The sequence below is a fragment of the Pieris napi genome, chromosome 7 (assembly GCF_905475465.1).
Source record: "Pieris napi chromosome 7, ilPieNapi1.2, whole genome shotgun sequence".
Lineage (NCBI taxonomy): Eukaryota > Metazoa > Arthropoda > Insecta > Lepidoptera > Pieridae > Pieris > Pieris napi.
Window position 1 is genome coordinate 1,704,136 of NC_062240.1, and position 25,776 is coordinate 1,729,911.

The window sequence follows — 25,776 nt, forward strand, 5'->3', positions numbered from 1 at the left end:
GAACTCTATCTCCATTATTTATAATTTTAATTTAACGCTGAAAATAGGTCTGCGGGTGACATTTTTAGGATTCGCGCGTGGCGTCAAAAGCGACTACGGCACATTAATTAATTTATTTAAGGTATTGAATATTTTTTTTTAAATTTGAAAAAATTATGGTGTATTCTGAACACTATAATTAATTTATTCCCGTTGAAAATTTTACTTAAAGTTAATTTTTCAACAAGTTAAATAATTATTAACAAACGAAATTTTCTCGAACGACCGTCTTAATTGTAAGTGAAAAAAAATGTTTAAATAATGGTCGTAAAAATATTTCGCTTCGTAGAGCCTTTCTTACATACATACTTAACAAGATCGTGCCATAAAAGTTAAAAAAATATTTATACTTTGTTTATAACATTTTTTTTACTTAAACAAAAACTTAAAAATCCATGTAATGTTGTAAAAAAAAATTTTTTTTTCTAAATCATCATATAATCGTTTTTTTATTAATACAAGATATTTATTGATTTGCAAAAAAAAAAATTCCCGCCATTTGTTGATAAAATTTTTTTTAACAAATTGAATAAATCAATATTTTTGAAAAAAATTTTAACACAACTTTATTACATTAAAAATTTTATGATTTTTAAAAAAGAAAAATTTCCTTAATAACAATTTTTAATTGTTTATAATCGATTTTTTTAAATTTTCTATTGTTTAAATAATTAGTTAAAAATTTATTTTTTTCTTAAAGTCATAATTGACAGTCCTCTATAAAGTAACTGAAATTTTTTTTTTTTTAATTAACAATTCTATTGTTTATTAACTTACCAAGTTGTTATAAACAAATATTCAACTTTTTTTTATTATTTTTCTAAAACTTCTAAAATTAACAAAAACAACCATATATAACAAAGTATAGAAAAATTTTTTTTGTAAATTTTTTGATTATCATGAATATTACTTTTATTTAAAATTAAAAAATTTTTTTTCTAAACTTTGTTATACACTCGGCGTCAAAAAAATCGCACCTTTCTTAAAATTCGTGTCAAGCGATTATAACTTCTAAGATCCTTCCTGTACCCTATAATTATTAGTATCATTTAAAAGCTCAATTAATAAGCTTTCAAAAAAATAATCATTTGTTTACGGAAAATCAAAAACCACAAATCGCCAGCACTTTTATTAAAAAGTGGCGATGTACGCGTTTGGAGGCTCACTAATTGTACCACCCTGGACGCGTATTAAACGAGGGAGTAAAAGTCAATTATGGGTTATTCGCTATCCAGACGTCACAGAGGTCACTCCTGAAGAGCTTCGACAAGAAAAAACCCAGTGAAAATGGATACCATGGCAAAGCAGCAGGTCAAGTGATGGCCCTACTGCGAATCGGACTACGGCAGGTTGAAATTGCTCGGCAACTGAAAATCAGCCGATTTCGAGTGCAACGGGTATACCAACGGTTCCAAGAGACTGGAGGTTACATCAGGAGACATGGATCCGGGAGAAGTCGCTGCACTACCGTCAGAGGTGATCGCTTCATTGTGTCGACGTCTTTGCGGAACCGCTTCTCCAACGCTGTGGAGCTGCAGCAGCGGCTTTCAGCTACTCGAAGGACAGCTCACAGCGTCTCCACTATCAGAAGAAGGCTGTGAGAGAAGAATTTGCTACCCCGGAGATCTGCTACAGGCTCCCAATTGACTGCCAGCCGCCGAACGAAAAGGAAGCGATTTTCCGAAACGCACGTGCCGTGGACATTCGACCAGTGGAGGAATGTCCTGTTCTCCGACGAAACCCGAGTGTGCCTATATACAAACAACATGCGTAAGAGAGTCTACAGGCGACCAGGGGAGCGTTTCACACCAGCCTGCACCGTGGAAACCGTCGGGTATGGAGGAGGATCCTGCATGTTTTAGGGCGGCATTTCTATCGACGGCAAGACAGACCTCGTGTGCGTCTCCAGAGCTGGAGATGGTCGCGGTCAGGGGTCTCTGACTGCCCACCTGTATATCACCGAGGTTTTGGAGGAGGATGTGGTCCCATGTGCAGGTTTTGTCGGCGCCAACTTCGAGTTCATGCAAGACAACGCCCGGTGCCACATAGCCTTGATTGTCAAGGACTACCTACGTCGAGTTGGCATCAAGGTTATGGACTGGCCAGCAAGAAGCCCCAACCTCAATCCTATCGAGCACCTCTGGGACGAGCTAAAACGGAGAGTTCGGGCCCGTAATCCAGCTCCTGCCACTCTCGATGAGCTTCGAGATGCCGTCATCGAGGAGTGGGACAACATTCCCCAGGAACACGTCGTGACGCTCATCAGGTCCATGACTGACCGCTTGGAAGCTGGTCGGAGGGCTAAAGGAGGCAACACTAGGTTTTAAGACTAATTTTTAAGGATTGTCATTGTTTATTTTTAATTTTTGTATTGTTCCTTTTATTTGTAATTTTGATCAGAATACACATTGTTTCACATTTTCCCTGAATTTTCTTTTTTTATGGGGGTTGTGGCCAATTTCCTACCATTTTCAAATAAAGGATTTCATTAGCCTTCAAATGATACTAATAATGATAGGGTACAGGAAGGATCTTCGGAGTTATAATCGCTTGACACGAATTTTAGGAAAGGTGCGATTTTTTTGACGCCGAGTGTATATGGTTGTTTTTGTTAATTTTAGAAGTTTTAGAAAAAAAATAAAAAAAAGTTGAATATTTGTTTATAACAACTTGGTAAGTTAATAAACAATAGAATTGTTAATTAAAAAAAAAAAATTTTCAGTTACTTTATAGAAGACTGTCAATTATGACTTTTAGAAAAAAAAAAATTTTTAACTAATTATTTAAACAATAGAAAATTTAAAAAAATCGATTATAAACAATTAAAAATTGTTATTAAGGAAATTTTTCTTTTTTAAAAATCATAAAATTTTTAATGTAATAAAGTTGTGTTAAAATTTTTTTCAAAAATATTGATTTATTCAATTTGTTAAAAAATTTTTTATCAACAAATGGCGGGAATTTTTTTTTTTGCAAATCAATAAATATCTTGTATTAATAAAAAAACGATTATATGATGATTTAGAAAAAAAAAATTTTTTTTTTTACAACATTACATGGATTTTTAAGTTTTTGTTTAAGTAAAAAAAATGTTATAAACAAAGTATAAATATTTTTTTAACTTTTATGGCACGATCTTGTTAAGTATGTATGTAAGAAAGGCTCTACGAAGCGAAATATTTTTACGACCATTATTTAAACATTTTTTTCACTTACAATTAAGACGGTCGTTCGAGAAAATTTCGTTTGTTAATAATTATTTAACTTGTTGAAAAATTAACTTTAAGTAAAATTTTCAACGGGAATAAATTAATTATAGTGTTCAGAATACACCATAATTTTTTCAAATTTAAAAAAAAATATTCAATACCTTAAATAAATTAATTAATGTGCCGTAGTCGCTTTTGACGCCACGCGCGAATCCTAAAAATGTCACCCGCAGACCTATTTTCAGCGTTAAATTAAAATTATAAATAATGGAGATAGAGTTCCGAGAGCTAAGAGTTTTTTATTGGAAATTTCCTCTTCTTTCAGAATCTTTATTTGATTTTTAATTTGAATTTCTTAAATATTAATAGTTTATTAAATATTGGCAAAAAACTAAATGCCATTTTTTTTTCATCTTTAATTGTCTATAACTTTTGCAATTTTTTATGTGCTAATACACGCTTTTAGCACATTTTTCTAGGCGTCATTCCGGTTCCAATGAGCTATCGCACATAATTTTAAGAGTAGTATCTCTATTTTGTTCCATTTTCAACTTGTCGACTAGACTAACTTAATTTTTGGTTGCATTCTTTAAATCTTAGCAGTATTGGCCTAGTGGCTTTAGCGTGCGACTCTCATCCCTGAGCTCATCATAGCTTCGAATCCCCAGCTGTGAAAAAATGTTGTTTCTATGTCTACATTAATCACCTGCTCGTTCGGTGAAGGAAAACTTCGTGAGGAACCCGGCTTGGCGTTGTGTGACGGACCATTTTATTCCCTCAAATATGGTTGTTTTTCTCAACCATATTTGAGGGATGGCTGGCTCACACGTCATGCCTCTGAACATGCTTCCGGAAACTGGTCTGCGTGGTTTCCGTTCTGTTTTGTAATTTAATACAAATAAAGAGTGGACTGTATCTCCCTCTTTTTGGTTTCTTCTATCTATGTTTTCCATAGTCAGTTTGTATGATAATTTAAAATCTTAAAAGAGTATTGTCTTTGATTGACATAACTTTTATTCATTTAAATAAATAATACATAACTTCAATCCGGTCAAAATAGTGTTTTATTTTTCTTAAAAGAGTACCGAGGGTTTTTTACGCCTGCTTTTCTCTCGGCCTACACCTTCTGTCTTCTTTTCCGATGAGTAGGGATGTCAACTGAGACAAATTTAATGTCGTAGAAAACGTGATACGTGTTACTTATATTCCATAATAAACATAAACATGCCTTTGACCCATAAGACGACGGCGTAGGTGAGACACAGAAGGCTGATCGCCTACTTGACTATTTGTGATAATAAGTGAATTTTGATTGTCTCTTTACAAATCATTTGTATCATGTAAATTACAGATGGATTTAGAAAACGATTTGTTGCGTATTATGTACGAGTCTCAAGTACCACTGCTGGAGAACGAGGAGTTGTTCGTAACACTTCAGACTTCGCAAGTAAATACTTAAAAATATAACCCATAAGCATTTGTGTATCATATTGTATTTATAATTATTAAAAAACTAACTTCATTTAACATTTCTATATGAACCATCAAAAAATTACATGAATATAAAATCTTTTCTATAGTAAGCTAAAAATAATAAAAATTTAAACTTCTTTTTTCTATTTTTTAGCGCACTTCTCTTGAAGTGAAGGAAGCTCTGATCACATCACAAGTCACGGAAAAGGAAATTGATACAGCCAGACAGGTTTGTCAATAAATAAATCTTTTCAAAGGAATTTAAATTGTTTGTACCAGAATATCGTATTGGATTGTACCACAAAATGTAGATTGTTTCATTATTCATGTCTCTTTCCATCAGAGCGTTAACACAATTTGACAGAAAGAGGCAAAAAGTTTAGTTAAAACTTAGTCTGTAATTTATGGATTTTTTAATAAAAAATATATGAACTTGATCTTAAAAGAGACTTTTATATGTTACTTATTAAATTTTTACCCGAATTGAAGCAAATATATAGGATAGCATATAGGATAAACATTGATAATCATGTCTAATTAAAAAAAACTTCAAGTTTTTAATTGTTTTGAACTAACTTGAATTATTTAAAATATACCTATTTATTTTATTTTATTGCAATCAATTTACTGTAGCCTCAAATCTAATAAATAAATATCATCCTTGTTAGGAATCATCTCCAATAAACAGAAAATAAAATCTAAATAATTTTACCCCCAATAGGGGTACGTGCCGGTCGCAGTGCGGGCATCAGTATTGTTCTTTGCCCTGAACGACCTCTCGCGCATAGATCCCATGTACCAGTTCTCATTGGACGCGTATATCGATTTGTTCACGTACTCGATCGATCGAAGCCCCAAAGGGGGCGAATTGGAGGACAGGATCAACAACTTGAATGAGTTCCACACTTTTTCTGTCTACAAGTAAGTGTTTGATTCTCTCAGGTACTTTACTAGAAAGTGCTGTTATAACGTTTTACGCTATCGTAAAAATATTATAGAACTGTTATAATGTAAATGGAGTAGAATTCTAGAAAAATATGTAAAATAAGATGTTATTCCTATGAAGACTCTCTCTGGGAGATAATTTTTTTTTTATTTGTCAAGTCGCAATGAGGTAGCATATATTAATTAATCACCCAGAAATAAAGTCGTCGTAACGTTATATTTCAAGAAAACCCTGCTAAAAACTTCAACAAAATTCATTTTTTGCCTTTTAAAAACGATATTTAACATGAAATATTAATTAAATGTTTGCATTCGTAGCAAAAAAACTAAAAAGCAGTAAAACCAAAATCTTTGGCATCAGCGCCCTCTATGGGAGCTAGTATTCATTCAAAAAGGCTTGATTTTCTTCGAAGTTTGCGGTTTGAGGGCAACGAACTTCGTTCTTTCATTTTTAAACTACAAAATCCCGCTTTGAAAAATTATATATTTTTTTATACTTCGGCTTCTGCACCAATCACATATTATGTGATAGGTTTCTATACTTTTTAAGAACTGCCTTGCGATTCTGTAACTCACTTTTCGAACTGATTTGAGCGCGACCGCCGCTGCGAAAACCGCTGTGTGAGTACGAAAAGTGAGTTACAGAATCGCAAGGCTGAGTTGAAGTCCTACATTTGATTAAAATACTTTCAGAAACACATGTCGTGCGTTATTCGAACGACACAAACTCTTGCTGTCTTTCCACATGGTTTCGCGAATTCTATTCCAAATGGGAAAGATGAATATGAACGAGTATCTGTTCCTGTTGAAAGGCGGTATAGTTCTCGACAGATCTGAACAACCTGATAATCCTACCAGTAAGTCGGAATACTTATTGTTATAATGTTTCTGAATTCTTATCTGCATTAGTCATGTTAGCAACCAGTGTCTGCTTTTAAAGAAAAGAGTTGGCATTCCTCTCGTATTACTTTCGTTATAGGCGAGTGTTCAAATCTTTATAAATTCTGTGTGTTTACTTCAGATTGGCTGCCAGAGGATTGTTGGGATAATATCACTGAGTTGGACAAGATACCGGGCTTCCATGGTGTCATCGACGCCTTTGAAACATTCTCAAAGGAGTGGAAGGAATGGTATCTTCATCCGGAACCGGAATCGCAGCCCCTCGTAGGTAAGATCACATGAACTTCACTTTGAACAAAATAGCTAAGTAATTGTGTATGTATTATCTTAATACAATACTTAATCGTCGGAGTTACGCCCTGAGAATATTGCTAGGCGCAGGCACTCTCTTCAGTATTAATACATTTATTTAACGTTTCATAGCAATTAGCGTTTAATTATTAGCGTGTTGTAAACAGTTTTAAAAACAATTGTAATTAAAAAAGGTTAGGTTAGGTTTGTTATGGAAGAGCTAGTAATCCTGACACAGTTATTTTGACTTAAAGAGGTTCCCAAATCTTACACATTACAATGAATTGTTTTAATGAATAAACACTTTTTAAAATTATTTCGCATATATTCTATTGTTAGTATAAACAAACAAAATCCTCTATTATTTATAAAACCCCAATGTCCCAGGAACCAGACATCGTTTTAGTCAAGTTTAAGTTTTAATTTAAATATTATATTGTGTTTTTAACAAATAACTTTTATGACAAAAGTGATCTTGGAAACGTTAATAGATCTTTTAATCAGGCGAATGGAACGAGATATGCAACGAGTTTCAACGTATACTATTCGTACGTTCGCTACGAGCGGACCGCGTGTCTGCGTGCGTGTCTGCCTTTATCGTTAACACGTTGGGACCGCGCTACGTGGAGCCCCCCGTGCTTGATATTAAGGTATTTGGTGTACTAGTATGCACTTTTAACGAAATTAAATTAATTAAAATTTATTTAACTAAATAAAATTTAATTTTGTCAAATTGTGCTCCTGATGTAATAATGACATATGAATTTTATATCCCTCATTCAACTACTGAGTGTTTTTCGGTAAACTATTGAAACCAGCCTATCAAATTACATACGAACTAATCGAATTAGGGTCCTTGAAGAAAGCCACAATTCAAAGGCCGGCGACGTACTCGCGAGTTTGACTTTGTTCTTGATTTTTTTACCAATTGTTTTAAAAATGACCGAAAGCTAATTCCAAAAAAGTAATGTTCATTAAGTGAAATTGACTATAGGAATTTTGGAAAACAAGGTAATATTACTTCTTTTTACAGAACTTTTTGCGTCAGTAGTGTTTGTGTGATTTTTGTTCTTTTGAAAATTGTCCATCCATTGACATAGGCAACTAAATTTCATTTTCCACAAAATTCTGTTTAATTTCAGGCTGCCTGGGAAGAATCGACCTGGAAGACGTCCCTTCTCTTTGTGTTATCCCCCGGAGTCGATCCGACTGCGGCACTTATCCAACTGGCGCAGGATGTCAAGATGTTTGACAAGTTCCAGTCACTCAGCTTGGGTCAGGGACAGGCGCCCACTGCGGCTAGGTGAGTATTTTAATAAAATCCGGATTACAAAATTCTACCCGTACTACCTCAATAACCATCGTTCCACAACTGAGCGTTTTTAATGCAGTTTTTGGCAACTATATGGAACCAGCTGCCCACTGAAGTATTTCCGAACCCATTTTTTTTATAGAACGGGGCAAAAGGGCAGGAAGCCACCTGATGTTAAGTGATACCGCCGCAAATGGACACTCAATGCCAGAGCGCTCGCCGAGGGAGTGCGTTGCCGGTCTTTAATAAAAAATAAACTATTTTATTTGTTTATTTGCTTATTGGTATTCCTACAGCTACTTACAAGTACTATACAATATTCAAAAAATTACACTATACACAAGAGCCAAAAATGGAATACACATTTAAACATACACAGAACACAGTTACACCTATACAAATACAGAAAATACAAAAAAATACAAAGAATATATGTATGTATGTATGTAAATTCTAAATTCTAAGATTCATAGTTCATTACAACATATTTATTAATATAATATTAAATAAGACGTAAGACTCTGCAAGACAATCTTCCAACTTTTCTGTTCCTAATACCCCAGGATGCTCATCTCTGGTATGCGCGATGGCGGCTGGGTATACCTGGCCAATTGCCACTTGGCGTGTGAGTGGTTGGGCTCCATCCGTGGCCTGGACAACCCGAAGATTCACCCGAGGTTCCGTCTCTGGCTCTCATCCATGCCCGATGACAAGTTCCCTCTCAGCGTTCTGCAGAGAAGTATTAAGATGACCACGGAGCCGCCGCAGGTAACACAAATATACACTTAAACCCTAGTGGGTCTTAGATTTTTGAAGACTAGTAGGTGATCAGCCTTCTGTGCCTGACGTTTAGGCGTCGTGTATATTTTGTTTATGTTACTTAGCGCTTTTTTGACGTGACAACGTCTTATAATTCGATGGAGCCGGCTACACGCACGAAAAAACATGACTCATGCGGCGTTACCTCGCTCTGAGGCGTTCCATTTAAAATTGACATAATTGTATTTATGCGTACAAATAAATGTAACTTGATTAATTTAATTGTGATTTAAATTTACCTCCTTCTCTATATCCATACAAAATACCTATCAAACAAATGAAATTAAAAAAATTTTTTTTAAAAATGCAACCATCCCATCAATATTTTTTTATGACGTTGTCACGTTCAACTATCGTCAGTAAACCGACTTTACAGACAACCGATTTTTTATCTAATTTTATCTATCTAAGTGAATCAAGTGACGGCCAGCCGAATCAAAATTTATATGTATTTCAATAAAGAAAGTATCAGTGGTGCTACAACCTTTTTAGGTCTGGGCCTCAAATTCTGTATCTGTTTCATGATTGTCAATCTAATAGGCAAGTAGGTGATCAGCCTTCTGTGCCTGACACGCGCCGAGGACTTTAGATCGAAGATTTCGGCACGATGTTGTCCTTCACCGTTCGAGCGAATATTAAATGCGCACATAGAAAGAATGTCCATTGGTGCACAGCCAGGGATCAAACCTACGACCCTGTGGGTGGGAGTCACACCCTGAAGCCACACTTTCGACAACAACACCATACTAAGGAAAAATGCACATATTTTCTTCTTAACAATTCGCAATCCAGGGCCTGAAAGGAAACCTCGTCAGGATATTCTCAAACTTGAACGAGGATAAATTTGACGAGGCCACACCGAAGTATCGACGGCTACTCTTCTGTGTCTCTTTCTTCCACTGCTCTCTCATTGCCAGGAAGAGATTCAGGCAGCTGGGTTACAATGCCGTGTACAGTTTTAATGACTCCGATTTTGATGTAAGTTTCATATTGATGTTTTCATAACTGCAGTTATGATTTTATGAGTATAGAATTATGATAATAATATATTATTAGAATAATAAACAATGATAATAATAGACGTTTTTTTTATAATATTTGAAAATGTTATCAAATTTAAACCATTTTTACTGTCTGAAGTTTGCAATATTTGACAGCGCTGAAGATGAGATTGTAACTTAAGATACGAATTAGACCGCATCTTAGGGTGAGATCTATAGTCCGCACTTGGACTTTGCTCAGACTTACCTTACGAAAAACTTTGCTTAGTGTACACTAAGGTTAAACTATGATTTCGTATTTATAGACATTTTAACGGTTAGATTAAGCTAAGCCCAAGCTAAGACAGCAAATGTCAAAATACAAATTGATGTTTCATTTCATGCAATACTTTGTTTATTATCCTTTAAAAAAGTAAACAATAACAAATATTTAAACATCTAAAACGGTACACATATATCTTCAATTTATTGTTATTTATGTATTTATTTATTTTATTATTGCAATAACTAGAAATTTACGAGTAACCTTTAGAAAATGTATTTAAAGATGGCAATAATTTTGTTACGTAGAACGGATCGCATTGTTTTGGCAACAGCAACAGAGAACTTGTATCAACAATTCAAAAGTTTCAACCGCTTTATCACTTCTCTGTTTCTGTTTGTTTGAGCATATAAATATTTATTAAAACAACGACTGGCTTTGTGACTTGGACCTGTACCGATCCCGTATACCTACTTAAGACCTACGCTTTCCTGAAGGACTGTGACGTTTTGTGTTTTGGCTTTGATACGAATTTTCAATATCGAAAGTGACAATGGAGAATATAGAGAGAGTTCTAACTTCAATAGAAAACATTGAAACGTTAGGAACTGCAGCCGATATGAATCCCCGTATGCCTAAGCTATATGTTCGGAACGAATACAACCAAAATCCTTTCGAGCTGTACAGTGAGAATGAATTTAAAAGAAGGTACCGTTTTTTTAAACACACGGTACTAAATGTGATCCTGCCACTGATAATTACAAACTTACAACCTTTTAATAACAGAGGATTGCCAATTCTACCGCAATTGCAAATACTTATTGCATTAAGGTTTTATGCAACTGGATGTTTTCAGGTAATATTGTGGTCATAAATATGTATTGTTTTTCGATTTGATAAAGACAGTACTTTCAGATTGTCAGTCCAGTGGGCCAGAATGCGTCCCATGCTATTTTTGCTTGTTCTAGGTCACTATCGGACAAATTGTTATTGCCAGTTCACCTTACAGACAGCTATATTGGTATCCTTTGTTTTCTGACGGATCACCTCATTTCTAATTTGATCCTTCAGAGAAATACCAAGCATAGCTCTCCCCATTGCTCGCTTAACCAGTGTCAGTGATGTTTCTTCACCATGCATCATCATTGGCAGGACACACTGGTTGAAGACATTTGTCTTCTGACTTTCAGAAGCATAACATATATGTAACTAATAATTATTCCTTGAAATTACAGATGGTGTGTGGTGATTTGAACAGCATAAGCCAATCTTCAGTGTGCTTAATTGTAAATAAAGTTTCCGCAGAGTTGAGTAAATTACTTCCTAGATTTGTGAATTTTCCAAGAAATATGACCACAGTCAAAAGGAAGTTTGAAGAATTAGGAAAATCTAATACGCACCATGGCCTAAATAATATAATCGGAGCTATTGACTGTACCCACATTAAAATTAATAGACCCAGAGGTATCACCCACTCTGAAGCATACAGGAATAGAAAAGGGTATTTTTCTGTAAATGTGCAAGCTATAATAGGGCCTGATCTCGAAATATTTGATATAGTGACTAGGTGGCCTGGAAGTTCACACGACAGCAGGATATTTAGAAACAGCCAGGCGTATGCAAGACTGGTAAATGGTGAACTAGAAGGAGTTTTAGTAGGTGACAGCGGCTATCCAGCACTGAACTTCATGTTAACACCACTTTTGAATCCACAAACAAGAGCTGACAATAATTATAATTATTCTCAATTGAGAACTAGGAATATTGTTGAAAGGTTTTTCGGAGTGTGGAAAAAGAAATTTCCATGTTTGCAGAGAGGACTACGATCAAAATTGACAAATACCAGCAACATAATTATAGCTTGTGCTGTATTACATAATATAGGTATACAGAGAGGGGATGTTTATGACGATGGTGATCTTACTGATCAAACACCAGAAGTCGAACAACACAGAAACAATGAAAGATCTACTACAGGTCTAGCATTCCGGCAATCTGTGATTGCACAATTTAACTAGGTTGGTTTGGTAATAAAGAAAATTAAAACAAAAATTGTTTCATTTTAATCATTTATTTTCAGATTCTTTTTTAAACTGTAAAATTTCTAGTTCTAATTTATATTTATGTCGAAGAAATTCGATTTCTAACTGATTTTTTAGTTTCATGTGTTCCACTTCTATCTCAAATTTTTTTTTGTTGTTGTCTAACTCTTGCCACAGCAATTTTTTTTTAATATCCTCAAATGAAGTTTTATTTTTTCTGATCGCTGATGGTGTAGCTGATAGCTGAGAGGGTTCACTTTTAGTGGTGACCTCAACACTGGTTTCCGTTAACCCAGCTTCATCAGTCCAGTCCTGGCTTGTTCCCGGCTGAATTACAGATTCAAGTGTGGCCTCTATACTGGACACTCTTGCCCTCTTTGGTCTCCAGCTTTCACCGTCGTTGTCATAACCAGTACCAGCTATAAAAGTAAACAGTCAAATAAGTTATCATATAGGTATGTCTTTTATTGGTTAGAATAAGATAACATGCAGGTCAACTAATATACCTGTCCAGAAGTCTGGTAGGGGTGAGAACAGAGTGTTGTCACATACTTTGGGAGAGGCCTATGTTTAGCAGTGGATGTGAGTTGGTTGAAAATGATGAGGAATTATATCTTTGGGAAATGATCTTACCTTCTACTGTAGTTAATGTGTCACAGTCTATTGGCACATCTATTGATGGCATTATTTGTGGCATGACTGCAATCACTTGAGTGTCCATTGGCCCCATTTCAGGCGGTGCTGGTCCTCCTCCTGTCCTCTTCCTTTGGGCTTCAAGGGTTTTGGCATCCCTAGCTTTTGCCTTCATATTTTGCCACATCTTTTTTAATTGTTTAGAATCAGCCTAAAATCGAAAAAAAATTGTACTGAAATATAAAAGTTCATATGACAAACATGAAAATTTTATCAAACCAAAATTTACCACCAAGGTTACATTAGCATTGCTTTGGCTTTGGCTCATTCTATCCTTGTACCTAACTATACTCTAGTTATATATCTATCTTTGTAATTATCGTACAGCATATTGATATTTATAGATAGTGTATGTTGGTGGATTACTTACAGTATGTGACACGTTAGAGTTATTAAATTCTATTGCTAATTCTTCCCAAGCCTCGTGTTTCTTTTTTTGGGAAACGGCGTCCGTCTTCCTGTTCTCTAGAATGCCAATCTTTGACTGAACCAACTGTACAAGCAGTTGCCTCTCATATTCCGAGTAAGGCTTCTGTTTTTTTTTATCCATTTTTTGTGAGCGAGTCCGGTCCGAGTGAGAATAGCCGTGGTCAGTCGTTTAAGCAGGTACAAAATCCGTTGAGCAAGCAAGGTCGTCAGGTAATAAAAGGTAGAAGATTCAGGTAATCGAAAATAACGGTCAACGGATGTGAAGCGATTAGCGAGAGACGAAGTTGGTTTGCTTATATTATGTAGTTTGAATTTTGTTGTCAACATATGCCAGTGCTGCCAGATGACAGATACGATATCACACCAGTTATTTATAAGATCTCTCAAAAATGGGGTTGAACACTTATATAAATAATGTAAATAAACAACAATAGATACCATAATAATGTGTAATTATTTTATTTCATGCATTTCATAGGTATTTATCAAGATCATTTAAAATTTCTTTGAATTCAAATTCTATTTTTCCCAAAGTCTATGGAACTCTGATACCAAATGGCAACACCGTTCATTAAAAACCGACAAAAATAAAAAGTCCAGTAAAAGATATGATGGTAGAGCAAATTTTAGGCCATTATTTTTGTTAGGCTTATAGTCAAAGTTTTTGGTAAGTCGTCGATTTCGTGGACTTGAGATTAAGCTAAGCCAACACTAGGGAGGGATTCGCAGTTTGCTCTATAAATACCGACTGTGTCTTAGCTCGATAGTTAAGTCAGAGTAAAGTCCAAGTGCGGACTATAGATCTCACCCTTAGACTTTGACTTGCATTATTTTAAATGATTCATTGTAATGTAATGTAATTAATTTCCTTTAAGTTTAAGGACATGACAAACAATAGGTTGGGTGGTTTTTAATTTTTTCCTCAATTTAATTTTTTTTTTTAATGTGATGATTTTAGGCTGGAACCATTGGTTCTAAACAGTACAAGAGACGTCAAGAAATATTTATATATAAATAAGAATTGTGTAATATATAAGCTTAAATAAAACGCAGGTATCGGACAATCTCCTAGCGAACTACCTGGAAGAATACGAGGAGGTCCCGTGGGACGCACTGCGGTACTTATTCGCCATCATCAACTATGGGGGACACATCACTGACGATTGGGACAAGCGGGTCCTCATCGCGTACATCAACCAGTTCTTCTGCGAGGAGGCCTTGGAGACTCCATTTTATAGGTAACAACTTCATCTTATTAGATTAGATTATAACTTGACATTATCAGAAGTCTCGCAAATGGGTTACTGACCTTTTAAGATCTTTATTTTTAAGAAACAAACAACCACAACAGGGAGCGTTCAAGTATTACGTCACGCAATTTTTGGAGATTATTGAAACCCCCCCCCCCATGTAACGCGCCGTAACGTTTTTCTGTACCCAATAATAACGTTTCGTGACCAACTAATGACTTTTTATACCTAAAAGTTACCATTATGTGGTGTAAAGTACTGGAAAGTCGACAGTAACAATAACGCGTAATTCAATCCCCGCCCCGCATCGTAACGTTTTACAAAAGGACCCCCCCCCCTCTCGAAATTCGTTACGTAATACTTGAAAAATCTCTTATATACAACGCAAACCCACTTATAAGCTACCCAAAAACGCACTTTCTTCGCCCAACGTATATTCTCATTCAATTGCCTTTTATTTAACTTTCTTGTAGACAAAAAAATCCACTATCGATTCAAAATTTTATAAATTTACTAACTATCTTAAGCGACATTTTCTAAACCTATCCTATGATGAAACGGAAAATATTCTTCTTGTGCAACAATAGTTTAATTATAGAAATGTAAATGTTATGTAGAATTTACTATCTCAATGTTAACACAGGAAGAGACTAGCTGCCCATGGACACAGGGAATCCTAGTGGAGGCTGGTGCACTTTCTCTTTTAACTACACATCCTTTTTATTATGTGTAATCAAGTAATTTCTTACCTTTTCAAGACCTGTCGTTCTTTTCTTGAAGGACCAGAAATAAATAATTCAATATCGTGGTTCCACATAGTATCTACTGCACAGCTATAAGTGCCTTAGAAACGCTCAGTTGCACTCTTTTAGCTAATATTATTTCGTCTCTTTCTGTCAAGATGTGTTTAGGCTATAATGAAAAGAGATATATGTATATGTACTCTAGCGTTGTGCTTTTTTATGTAGGTAACTTTTGGGTTAGTATTAATTGCAGAATGTATTATTATTAAAATTGAAATAGAATATATTATTTCAATTTAATTTTATATATTAAAATAGAATTCAAAACTATTTGGTTTCTGTTATAAATTTTAGCGCATTTTTAATTTTATTTAAAAATGGCGAACATCATTAGTGACGATCACAGATCTATACCTGTGAACCTACTATTTATTTTTCCAGGCTTGCCAGCATTCCCTCATACCACATCCCAAGAGACGGAAGCCTGGAGTCCTATCGTGACTTCCTGGATCTGTTGCCGCCCTATGAAAGAGCCGAGTCTGTTGGACAACATGCCTCTGCTGACGTTGCTACGCAAGCACAGGTTTGTAATACATTCGAAAAAATTTTTTATATAAATTTTACATTATATCAGTTTAGTTACGTGTTAAAATTATCTTTAGAATGTTTTTCTTTAGCAGAACCCGTTTTATTCCTTAAGTTTCAATAAAATTTAAAGTTGGGACTTAGCGCTTAGTCTGATTCCTGTATGTCAAAAATGTATGTTCTCGTTCACATAGGATGCCCTAATAATGTGTTCGACCCTATTTGCTCTGGCCTCCACGGGCGGAGGGGGAGGCGGCGGAGGGGAAGACCAAAAGGTCTGTATTTTTAGACTAAGTATGTAACATGCTAACAAAATAATATACAACAACACATAAGCTGGTATTATAGTATTTACGAGTCATGATTCGACAAACTATTTATTTTCATTTTTGAAGTGAAACTTCTTTATCGGGGTTGGAAAAAAATTTACACACATTTGTCACATTTTTCGGTTACGCGCCATCTTTTTCTTGTCCCTACCACGGTTGATCCGAAGAGATTCGAAGCCATTAGTAACAAAAATATATAATAACGATAACAATGATAGTAATACTAATAATTCTATTACAATTAATGAAATTCTGTAATAATCTTAGTACTACATAGTAGTACAGTAATAAGTTAAAATCAAATAATTGTATTTGTATTCATGTCTATGATAATAAAGGCCTTTTGTTAAACTTTATCTAATTTAACTTTATTTAACCAATTTCTGTAAAGTTGCATATAGTAGATAATTTTTCGAAAAATAAGGTCATAAAGAAGTTTCACTTCTTACGTGTGTACACCTACTACACGCACACATTTTTTTTATTTTTCGCTAAGTATGAGCAATAATTAAACATACTTATTAAATATATTATTCATCTATGTTGAGAACGTAAAAACAGGTTTTATTTTTAAAAAATTAACTATAAATGCATGTCATGTCTACATATTAAAATCACTTGAACATTATCATTTTTGTCATGTATTTATTTTCAAACTCAAACTCAAAATATCTTTATTCAAGTAGGTAACCAAGTACACTTTTGAATAGTCAAGTTAAATTAATCGTAAATTTACATTTACTACCAGTTCGCAAGTCAAGGGCGTAGAGCGGGTAAGAAGAACTGGCAAGAAACTTTCCGCCACTCTTTTTAATCGCCAAGTATTGTCATACAAATTGTTTGAACTGGAGCAATTCAATCCCAAGGATTAGGATCATTTAAGTAGTCCTCAAATTTATAAAAAGCTTTGTTGATTAATTTTCGTTTAACGAGGACTTTGAATTTATTTAGTGATAATTCTCTAATTGCGCTTGGGAGTTTGTTGTAAAAACGAATACAATTTCCATATAAGGAGTGGTTTATCTTTTGGAGCCTGGTTGGTCGTACACTCAAATTAGTTCTATTTCGCGTATTATACTGGTGAAAGTCACCATTTGTTTTAAAATCGTTTATATTTTTTTGGACATACAACAAGGCTTCAAGAATATATTGACCAGATAGTGTCATAATATTTAATTCCTTAAACTTATTCCGTACCGACTCCCTCGGAGAAACACAACAAATTCCCCGAACAGCCCGCTTCTGCAGCACAAATATGGATTGAACCTCTGCAGCAGCACCCCACAATAAAATGCCGTACGACATAACGCTATGAAAGTAGCTATGATACACAATTTTAGCCGTGTCCTCATCAGTAAACTGTCGGATTTTCTTTACTGCATATGCTGCAGAGCTCAGCCTATTCGAAAGAGTCTCTATGTGTGGGCCCCATTGGAGTTTACTATCTATTGTTATGCCTAGAAAAACAGTTTTGTCAACAAAGTTTAGTTCACTGTCCTTAATTTTCAGGTTACCAATATCTCGCTTTACGCTAGTAGTTGTAAATCTAATACATTTTGTTTTATTCTCATTAAGCAATAAGTTATTTACATTAAACCAGTTAACTATACGAGAGATAGAATTGTTCACATCGTCCAATAATACGTTATTCCTATTCACTTTAAATAGAAGTGAAGTGTCATCAGCAAACAATACCATCTCATGAACTTCGTTGACAAAGAATGGGAGGTCATTTATGTAAATCAGAAATAAGAAAGGCCCGAGAATCGATCCTTGGGGGACGCCCATTGATACCTGCGAACCCGGAGAGGTGACTCCATTGACATGAACTCTTTGGATCCTTCCCTTTAAATATGAATTCATCAGGCTGGAAGCTTTGCCATCAACGCCATAGTGTTGAAGCTTTCCAACGAGTATATCAGGATGAACACAGTCAAAGGCCTTTGACAGGTCACAAAAGACGCCGACTCCATCATATGATTCTTCCCAGGCGTTAAATATGTCCGAAATCAACTTCACACCGGCATCGATTGTGGAGCGACCCTTAGTGAAACCATACTGTTTATTATGTAAGAGTTTATTTTTATTAAAATGTAAAGAAAGCTGGTCTAGCATTATCTTTTCAAAAACTTTGCTCAACGCAGGGAGCACGGAAACAGGTCTGAAGTTTGACGGATCAGACTCACTACCTGCCTTGAACAACGGTGTAATCTTACTTAATTTCATTTCGTCCGGAAAGACTCCACAATCGATACAGCTGTTAAAAATTATAGACAATTCAGAGCTTATTACATTAATAACGGAATTTAAAATGACTGTTGACATACCCCATATATCTTTACTTTTTTTTAAATTAATAAGCTTAAAAGTTTTAACGATATCATTACAAGTTATATGTTTAAACTGAAATTTAATATTACATTCAGGTACACATTTTTCTAGCAATGAGATCGCAGCAGCAGGTGAAGAATCTAGGGACTTGGTCGTATTTAGTGGTACATTTGTAAAGAACTCTTCAAAAGAAGAAGCTACCTCTGGGTCAGATTTTATTAACTTCCCTTTAACTTTTAACATATAATCAGTTCGTTTGTCAGACGTTTTACCTGATTCTTCATTTATTATTTTCCAGGTAGCTTTTACTTTATCCATGCTATTTTTTATTTTTGAACTTAAATATTGAGACTTTGCAGTTTTGCAATCTTTTTTGAAATTATTTGAATACAACCTAACATATTCCCTAAATTCCACACTAGTGTTATATTGCATTTCGTCATAGATTTCATATAATTTTAACCTTTTCCTGTGTAACTCCTCATTTGCCCAGTCACAGAAACTTGTTTTCTCAGAGACCAATAAAGTCTTTTGAGTAAATACTTTCTTGAATTCATCAATAAATGATCCAAAAAAAGTATTGTATAAATTATTAGGGGATGAGTTGCCACACAGAAATGGCATTCTATAGACCAATGCTTCTCTAAATCTGTCCAAACGGTCATTTGTAATAGGAGTTATCACAATTTTCTTCTTTTTACATGTTTTTTGTTTCCTTAATTGGAATTCAAACCATTGACCAGCAGTGTGATCAGATTTAAATCTATTGAAAATACAAACATTCAAAGGGGCTATGTCACTATGTTATCTATACAAGTTGCGGTGCTAGCTGTTATTCTTGTGGGTGAATGAAATTGATTTATTAAATTGTATGAACGAAAAAGACTAAGTATGCGTACACTTGAATTAGAATGACAAAGTAAATTGACATTAAAGTTTAACACTTTTAACACAATTAGCCCTTTATTACACTTTACTAATTTACACAATATCTCCTCTAATACATTTTCAACATTATTATAGACAGCTGATGGAGGACAATATAGACATACAACAATGAATTGCTCCAGTTCCACACAGGAGATTTCAATAGTTAGTTCTACAGAGAGGCTGATAATATCCTTTCTTTCTTTGCATTTAAGTTTTTTACTTATTAGGATTAATGAGCCACCATGAATTGCATTTTCTCTGCAAAACACACTACCAACCCTGTGGTTACAAAAATTAAACAAAACTTCATATTTTTTTAGCCAGTGCTCTGTTATGCACAAAAAGTCTATTTTTTGACTATTCAAGAATAGTTCAACCAATTTTACCAAGAATATAATCGAAATCATGATATGTTACATTTTTTAACCAATATGGTTTGTACAATAACCCTTACACATACCATTCAATACAGCCTTGCGATTCTGTAACTCACTTTTCGAACTCTCACAGCTGATTGTAGTTTATTGTTTATCAGAATGCCAAATCGTAAAATGACTGCTTCACGACTGATTTGAGCGCGACCACCGCTGCGAAAACCGCTGTGAGAGTTCGAAAAGTGAGTTACAGAATCGCAAGGCAGTTATGAAAAGCAATGAAGCAAGAGATTTTACGTTTATATAACCGTTATTGAATATTTGAATGAACGAAATCCGTAAGATATAGCCTATACACTTAACTTGAAATTTTTGACAAAAGTTCAGAAACATTGTGAACTCGGAATAGAAGAGAAATCGTATTTGATAGGTGGACGAATTAGCAGCTGAGATGATAGTGAAGCTGCCGTCCAAGATAGACGTGGAGACCACAGAGCGGATGATGGGGCCGGAGATTGTGATGCCCATGTGCGTCTCCCTTTTGCAGGAGATCGGATACTATAATGTGCTTATATCGGGCATTACTTCTGGCTTGAAGGTATTGTTTTATATTAAGTTTGTCTGAGCAGGGGTTACGTGCGACACTCATCTGAAGTTGTAGGTTATAACTCTAATTGACTTTCTATGTGCGCATTTGACAAGGTATTATTTAAGTAAGGTGAAGAAAAAACATCGTGAGGAAACCGGAATGCCTTTAAAAAGTCAATAGCGTGTGTCAGGCACGGGCTGATCACCTATACTCTGATTTTTAATTCCGTAGAATTCAGGCAGCTATCATTTTTTGACATGTCAGAGATGGTAAACCTTTTTGGCCGGGCACATTTTTCAATTTCAATACGAGTCTGAACATCTGAGTCTATACATACAGTTTATTAATAATAATAATAATAATAATAATTTATTTTTTGCAAGAATATGGTACAAAATGTTAAGGTGATACAATCATAAATCGTTCGCATATTCTGCCACACACGATGGCGCGCAAATTTGTCTTAAAGTATTTCACATTATTATTCAATGTCAATTATTCTTATACTATCTAGTCTATTATATTATATACATTATATCATTAGCTTTATATCAATTACGGTGTTTCATGCAAATAATCATTTATTGAATAGTACATTTTTTCTAAAAGTAATTCACTAAGTCGCTTTTTAAAGAATCTAGACGGAAGATCTTTTAATTCTTTTGGTAATTTATTGTAGACTTTAATTGCCATACAAAAGCTGTTTTTCCGAAACAGTTCCAGATTGATTTTTGGCACAGCCAATTTCATCCCATGTCTACTTCTTACTTCAACTTCTACATTCGACTTAAAAATATGTATGTTTCTGTGCACGAATAAGGATATCTCTAAAATATAAATACATGGAAGAGATAAAATTTTGAGCTTCTTAAATAAAGGTACGCAACTATCAAGACAGTTTGCTCCACAAATTGCTCTAATACATTTCTTTTGAGCCTTAAATACCCTATTTACTTCGACTGAATTTCCCCAAATTATAATTCCATATCTAAGTATAGATGAAACATATGCATGATAAGCAGCTAATACCGTAGCATGGTTAACAGTTTCCCTTAGTCGTTTTAACACAAAAACAAAACTGTCTATTTTGTTCTGTAATTTTTCAATATGTGCCTTCCAACTACAAAATTTATCTATCGTTATACCTAAAAATACACACTCGTTCATTATGTCTAGTTTATTGCTTTTATATTGTAAGTCTAATTGTGTTTTAGAGTTATATGTCTGAAAATGGATTATGTTAGTTTTGGTCATGTTTATTTGTAGATTATTGGAATTCATCCAGTTAATGGCGTCGTCTAGAGATTTAATTAAGTTGTTTTTTAAGTCTTGTTCGTTTTTACTTTTTATTATAAGTGTAGTGTCATCAGCAAATAGTATACAGTTCTGGTGTATAGCATCTGGAAGGTCATTTATGTATGTTAGAAAAAGTAGCGGGGCCAAAATACTGCCTTGAGGTGTTCCGTACTCATTTTTCTTAAAATTGGATCTATAGGTTTTTTGCTCTAATTTACAAATCTTTGTTATCTCCACATATTGCATTCTATTTTCAAGGTAACTTTTCACCCAGTTATAAGCATTACCTCTTATTCCGTAACAATCTAATTTTTTTAAAAGTCTTTCATGATATACAAAGTCAAAAGCCTTTGTCATATCTAGAAAGATACAACCTATAAGCATTTTATCATTTAAGCATTCAGTAATTTGTTTGACTAGGGAAAAGCACGCAAGGGTGGTAGAACAATTTTTTCTGAAACCAAATTGTTCTTTTTTTAAAATATCGTATGATAAAAGGAAATTCTCTATTTTATTATACATTACTTTTTCGAAAATTTTAGATAATATGGGAATTAAAGTTATTGGTCTATAATTAGTCATTTGTGTTTTTGCTCCTTTTTTATGTAATGGTTTGATAATTGATATTTTTAGTTTTTCAGGAAAGATTCCTTCTACCATCGATAGATTAATTATGTATGTCAGTGGATCAAGTAGGTATAAAGCGCATGATTTAATTGTTTTGGTATCTAAATTATCGTATCCTGTAGATTTTGTATTTTTTAGCGATGTAATAATTTTTAATATATCCGTGTTATTTATGGGGGAAAGAAAAATACTTTTATGATTTAGAGGGATTTTGGCTTCTGGCAAATTGTTTGTTTTATTTTTTGTAGGCAGTGAGGTAAAATAGTCATTAAATAAGTTGCATATTTCATGTGGTGATTCATATGTTTTGCTATCAATATCAATTGCTTCTATTCCTGAATAAAATCTCATGTCTCGTGTATTTGTTTTAATTACATTCCAGGCTGCTTTAGTTTTGTTTTTTGCGCAATTTATGTATTCTGCATTAGTAAGCTGATGGGACTTATGTATACATTTTTTTAAAATAGATGAGTATTTATTATATGCAGATTTATTTTGTTTTTTATTGTGCTTATTTAAATGATATTTTAGGTATAACGTTCTTTTTTTTATACAACATTTTTTTAGGGCTTTAGTAAAGAATCTATTTTTGATAGGTTTGAATGTATTTTTAATTTTTAGGATCGGAAAACATAAATTGTAAAACAAAGTTATAGTGTCATGGAAGTTGTCGAATGCTTCATTTGTTGTGGTGGAGCTGTATACGTCCGAGAAGGTGAGGCTTGATAGACACCTAATAAATGTATTAGTGTTTTCCCTATTGAGTTCTCGTCTGTATATAAACCAGTATTTTGGAATATCTTTAAAATTTTCGTTTTCTTCGAGTGTAAAAGTCAGTGATTGTGCGGTCTCATGGTCTGAAAGTGCCAAGTAGTGGAGGTCCGAGTGTGTGTCATTTATGTTACTTGCTATTAAGTCTAAGCAGGAGTTTTTCCGTGTTGGGTGTTTTACATGATTTTGTAAATTATTATTTAGAAGAATAGAGATAAGTTCGTGGGAACTTTTATTATTTTTTAAAATGTCTATGTTCCAGTCTCCACATAATATTAGTTTTTTGTTGCGTTTCCTGCATAGGTTACTTAAAAGTTGTTCTAAATTATATAAAAAAGTTGTTACATCTAAAGTAGGAGTCCGGTAAATACATATTATTATTAAGTTGTATTTACTTATTTCAACGCCACAATATTCGAATTGGAGAGGAATTGGGGGTCTAGGGTAACAAATTTCCTTGTATTTCAAATTGTTTTTTATTAAGATGCACGAACCACCTCGGCGTTGATTAGGCCGAGAATATGAAGAGACTAATCTATAATTATTTATTTTAACGTTGGATTCACTTCCTTGTTTAATAAAAGTTTCTGTGAAACATATGATGTCCACACTTCCCAAACTTCCTTGCAGGTCCGTGATGGCTACACTAACTAAATCCTGTTTGCTAAGCAACCCTGCTATATTTTGATGGACTAGTCTTAATTTATTTTGCTTATTAGTTGTTACGAAAAAAATTACAACTGGAAGGCTGGTTTTTATTTGTAATATTGGTACCTGACATTTTAAGAAAATTTGTTATTTTTAATTGTACGGTGTGAGTCGACTTGTTTGTGTGACTAGGTTGCACGCTGGATTTATAGTTAAGATTTGTCTTATGCTGTGTATAATATCGAATGTACTCAATTTCCGTGTTTATTTTATCACATAAGTTGAAGAGGTGTTTTGTATGAGAATAGGGTGTGTTGTTATCGTACTTCGAGTGGCGTATTTTTAAGTAGTGGCAATATTTATAATTAGATAGTATAGATTCTAGATGAAAGTTAATTAATTTTACATTTAAGTGAGCATTATATTGTACATTGGTTATAAACACCTTTTGCTGTCGCAATTGGTATAACACATTACACAATTGTGAGATGAAGGTATAAGGGCGTTTATCGTTTGCACCTATTATTAATACTATAATGTCTTTAGGTTTAATGGACTTATTAATTTCACTGATACAACTACTTAAAATCTGTGCACTCGTAGCATGGGGCTTTATAAACGAAGTAACTTTGTAATTGTCGTTTTGTATATTTAATCTTGATTTTATTAATTTATGTGTTAAGCCACAAGCTTGCTGATCTCCAAATATTATTATTTTGGGTCGATTTTCTATTACTTGACCATTTAAAGTCATGACATTATCGGTTTGAATAACTGGTTTTGTTGTTCTTATAGTGACATCTATTGGCAGCTCCTTACTATTCTGCTTGTGGTTTTCGATATTTGGTGGAAATTCTTGTACAATGCGCTTATTCTGTTCCTTATATTTGGAAGGGCAGGAACTACAGGCGAGTTCCGCATTTTCTTGGTTTTGCTTTTGTAGTAAGGTGTTGGTAGTAATATTAATAGAAGGTGAAGAATAATTTTGTTTTAGATTATTTATAGTTTCCTTTTGTTTTATAATTTCAAGATTTTTCGTGGAATTTTCAATTAATAGGGTTTCAATTGTTTGATGTGCTGAATCCAATTCTAATTTTAATTGTTTTATTTGCTCCAATAATTCGGAATGTTCACATAAACTTCTTGTAGAAATGTCTGGTAAACTTGTTGAGTCATAACAGTCACAGTTCGATTGACCAGAACTAGATGAAAGGTTAAGGGAATCAATAAATCTTCTTTGCTTTCTTCTCATTGTAACATTGTCGTTTTCCATTATAAAAAAAATATATATATAAATACAATGATAACAATTGCTAACAGATGTATGGCTTGAACCGATGTGATTCGAACCGGGACATGTAATAGTTATGTGAGAATCCGAGGAAGAGAGATAATACCACTAGCCAACAGGCCTATTACATGTGTTTCAAAATTAAGCAATCTATTTCTATTTGTGTAAATTGCTTTGAAAATACGTTAAAATTCAACTGATGTGAGTCACATCGGAGAACAAAGGATTCACTTAATTTATATGTTTCTTCACTATTATCGTAGTTCACTAGTTTATAGCACTTTACCGGTAAGTTTGTCACTTTATTAGTTTGTAGATTGATTGGAAATTGTATTTTTAAGCAAAAATATGGTTTTATGTAAAATGTTAGGGGTCAAATGGGTCAAATGTTTTATTGCTATTATTGTCACTTTTCCATAAAAAAATACTTATTTAACATTACTACCACAAAGATAACTTTTACAAACTTCACTGATTTACTTTTTAATTGAAATAATGCACCGAAACTATTTATAAACAATAAAATAACCGGAGCTATTGTTTACAGGCCAGCGCCATGTGTGAATGTATTGTTAGTTAATGCATCCATTTTATTAA

At 33.9% G+C, this 25,776-nt stretch overlaps 3 protein-coding genes across 4 annotated transcripts in view; 2 read left to right on the forward strand and 1 right to left on the reverse strand.

Annotated features, from left to right (window-relative positions):
- The window catches only part of LOC125050816 (dynein axonemal heavy chain 2), a 90,482-nt gene that overhangs the window by 61,000 nt on the left and 3,706 nt on the right, over positions 1 to 25,776 (forward strand). Inside the window, exons 64-76 of the mRNA XM_047650845.1 lie at positions 4,600 to 4,695; positions 4,876 to 4,950; positions 5,443 to 5,642; positions 6,360 to 6,523; positions 6,688 to 6,834; positions 7,362 to 7,507; positions 8,000 to 8,160; positions 8,733 to 8,937; positions 9,781 to 9,966; positions 14,469 to 14,653; positions 15,850 to 15,991; positions 16,188 to 16,268; positions 20,388 to 20,555. Coding sequence (XP_047506801.1) covers positions 4,600 to 4,695; positions 4,876 to 4,950; positions 5,443 to 5,642; positions 6,360 to 6,523; positions 6,688 to 6,834; positions 7,362 to 7,507; positions 8,000 to 8,160; positions 8,733 to 8,937; positions 9,781 to 9,966; positions 14,469 to 14,653; positions 15,850 to 15,991; positions 16,188 to 16,268; positions 20,388 to 20,555 — 1,956 coding nt within the window. The remainder of the gene's footprint in view (positions 1 to 4,599; positions 4,696 to 4,875; positions 4,951 to 5,442; positions 5,643 to 6,359; positions 6,524 to 6,687; positions 6,835 to 7,361; positions 7,508 to 7,999; positions 8,161 to 8,732; positions 8,938 to 9,780; positions 9,967 to 14,468; positions 14,654 to 15,849; positions 15,992 to 16,187; positions 16,269 to 20,387; positions 20,556 to 25,776) is intronic.
- On the forward strand, positions 10,437 to 12,303 carry LOC125050810 (putative nuclease HARBI1). The gene is made up of 2 exons (XM_047650835.1): positions 10,437 to 11,107; positions 11,487 to 12,303. The coding sequence occupies exons 1-2, from the start codon at positions 10,805 to 10,807 to the stop codon at positions 12,267 to 12,269; spliced, it is 1,086 nt and encodes a 361-aa protein (XP_047506791.1). The 5' UTR covers positions 10,437 to 10,804; the 3' UTR covers positions 12,270 to 12,303.
- On the reverse strand, positions 12,304 to 14,229 carry LOC125050815 (myb/SANT-like DNA-binding domain-containing protein 3). Of its 2 annotated transcripts, none has more exons than XR_007117208.1 (3): positions 13,357 to 14,229; positions 12,927 to 13,159; positions 12,304 to 12,712 (listed from the first exon to the last, which is right to left on the reverse strand). XR_007117208.1 is itself a non-coding variant. In XM_047650844.1 (3 exons), the coding sequence occupies exons 1-3, from the start codon at positions 13,534 to 13,536 to the stop codon at positions 12,318 to 12,320; spliced, it is 786 nt and encodes a 261-aa protein (XP_047506800.1). In that variant the 5' UTR covers positions 13,537 to 14,229; the 3' UTR covers positions 12,304 to 12,317. The 2 variants fall into 2 exon arrangements, 1 of the variants encoding a protein (XP_047506800.1); XM_047650844.1 differs by having other exon boundaries at positions 12,927 to 13,137.